This window comes from Bison bison, unplaced genomic scaffold (assembly GCF_000754665.1).
Source record: "Bison bison bison isolate TAMUID 2011002044 unplaced genomic scaffold, Bison_UMD1.0 scf7180017855184, whole genome shotgun sequence".
NCBI classification, from domain to species: domain Eukaryota; kingdom Metazoa; phylum Chordata; class Mammalia; order Artiodactyla; family Bovidae; genus Bison; species Bison bison.
Genome location: NW_011485757.1, coordinates 1 through 670, shown reverse-complemented (window position 1 = coordinate 670; position 670 = coordinate 1). Strand labels below are relative to the sequence as shown.

The 670-nt window shown below is 69.0% G+C and overlaps 1 protein-coding gene across 1 annotated transcript in view; it reads left to right on the top strand.

Annotated features, from left to right (window-relative positions):
* Positions 1-664, top strand: part of LOC105001803 (neurogenic locus notch homolog protein 1-like) — a gene marked incomplete at its 5' end in the record, with an annotated part of 18401 nt that extends 17737 nt beyond the window's left edge. Inside the window, 1 exon segment of the mRNA XM_010858222.1 lies at positions 2-664. Within this exon segment, the coding sequence (XP_010856524.1) occupies positions 2-321 (320 nt within the window).
* Positions 665-670: the final 6 nt, after the last annotated feature.

Here is a 670-nt window from a genome sequence, read left to right as displayed (position 1 = left end):
TGGGACGGGCTGGACTGTGCGGAGCATGTGCCCGAGCGGCTGGCGGCCGGCACACTGGTGCTGGTGGTGCTCATGCCGCCCGAGCAGCTGCGCAACCGCTCCCTGCACTTCCTGCGCGAGCTCAGCCGCCTGCTGCACACCAATGTGGTCTTCAAGCGTGATGCCAGTGGCCAGCAGATGATCTTCCCCTACTACGGCCGCGAGGAGGAGCTGCACAAGCACCCCGTCAGGCGCTCCGTGGACGGTGGGGCCCCACTGCTCCTGGGCGGCGCGGGCAGACGCCAGCGCAGGGAGCTGGACCCCATGGACATCCGCGGGTGAGCGAGCCCCTCCTAGCGGCCTCCACGCCCTGACCCTCAGGGCTACCCCCCTGCCAGAGAGGGCAGCACTGTCCTCCCGAGATGGGGAAAGAGACCTGGGATTTCAGCTCCCGTGACGGGCGAGCGGCAGAGACAGCATTCCCGCCCGGGCTCAGCTCTCAGGGAGGCGAGGGACTGGGCTCTGGACACCTCCATCCTTCCGAGTTGGGGACCAAGGCCGCCCGTGGCTCTGTAGGAGCCCCACTGCCGGCAGGGGAGCGCTCCGAGGAGTGTCGGTGTGAGCACCACGCGTGCCCTGCTGGTGCTGGACAAGGCGAGCCCTCAGGGCCACTGTGCACCTCCAGGCTTGT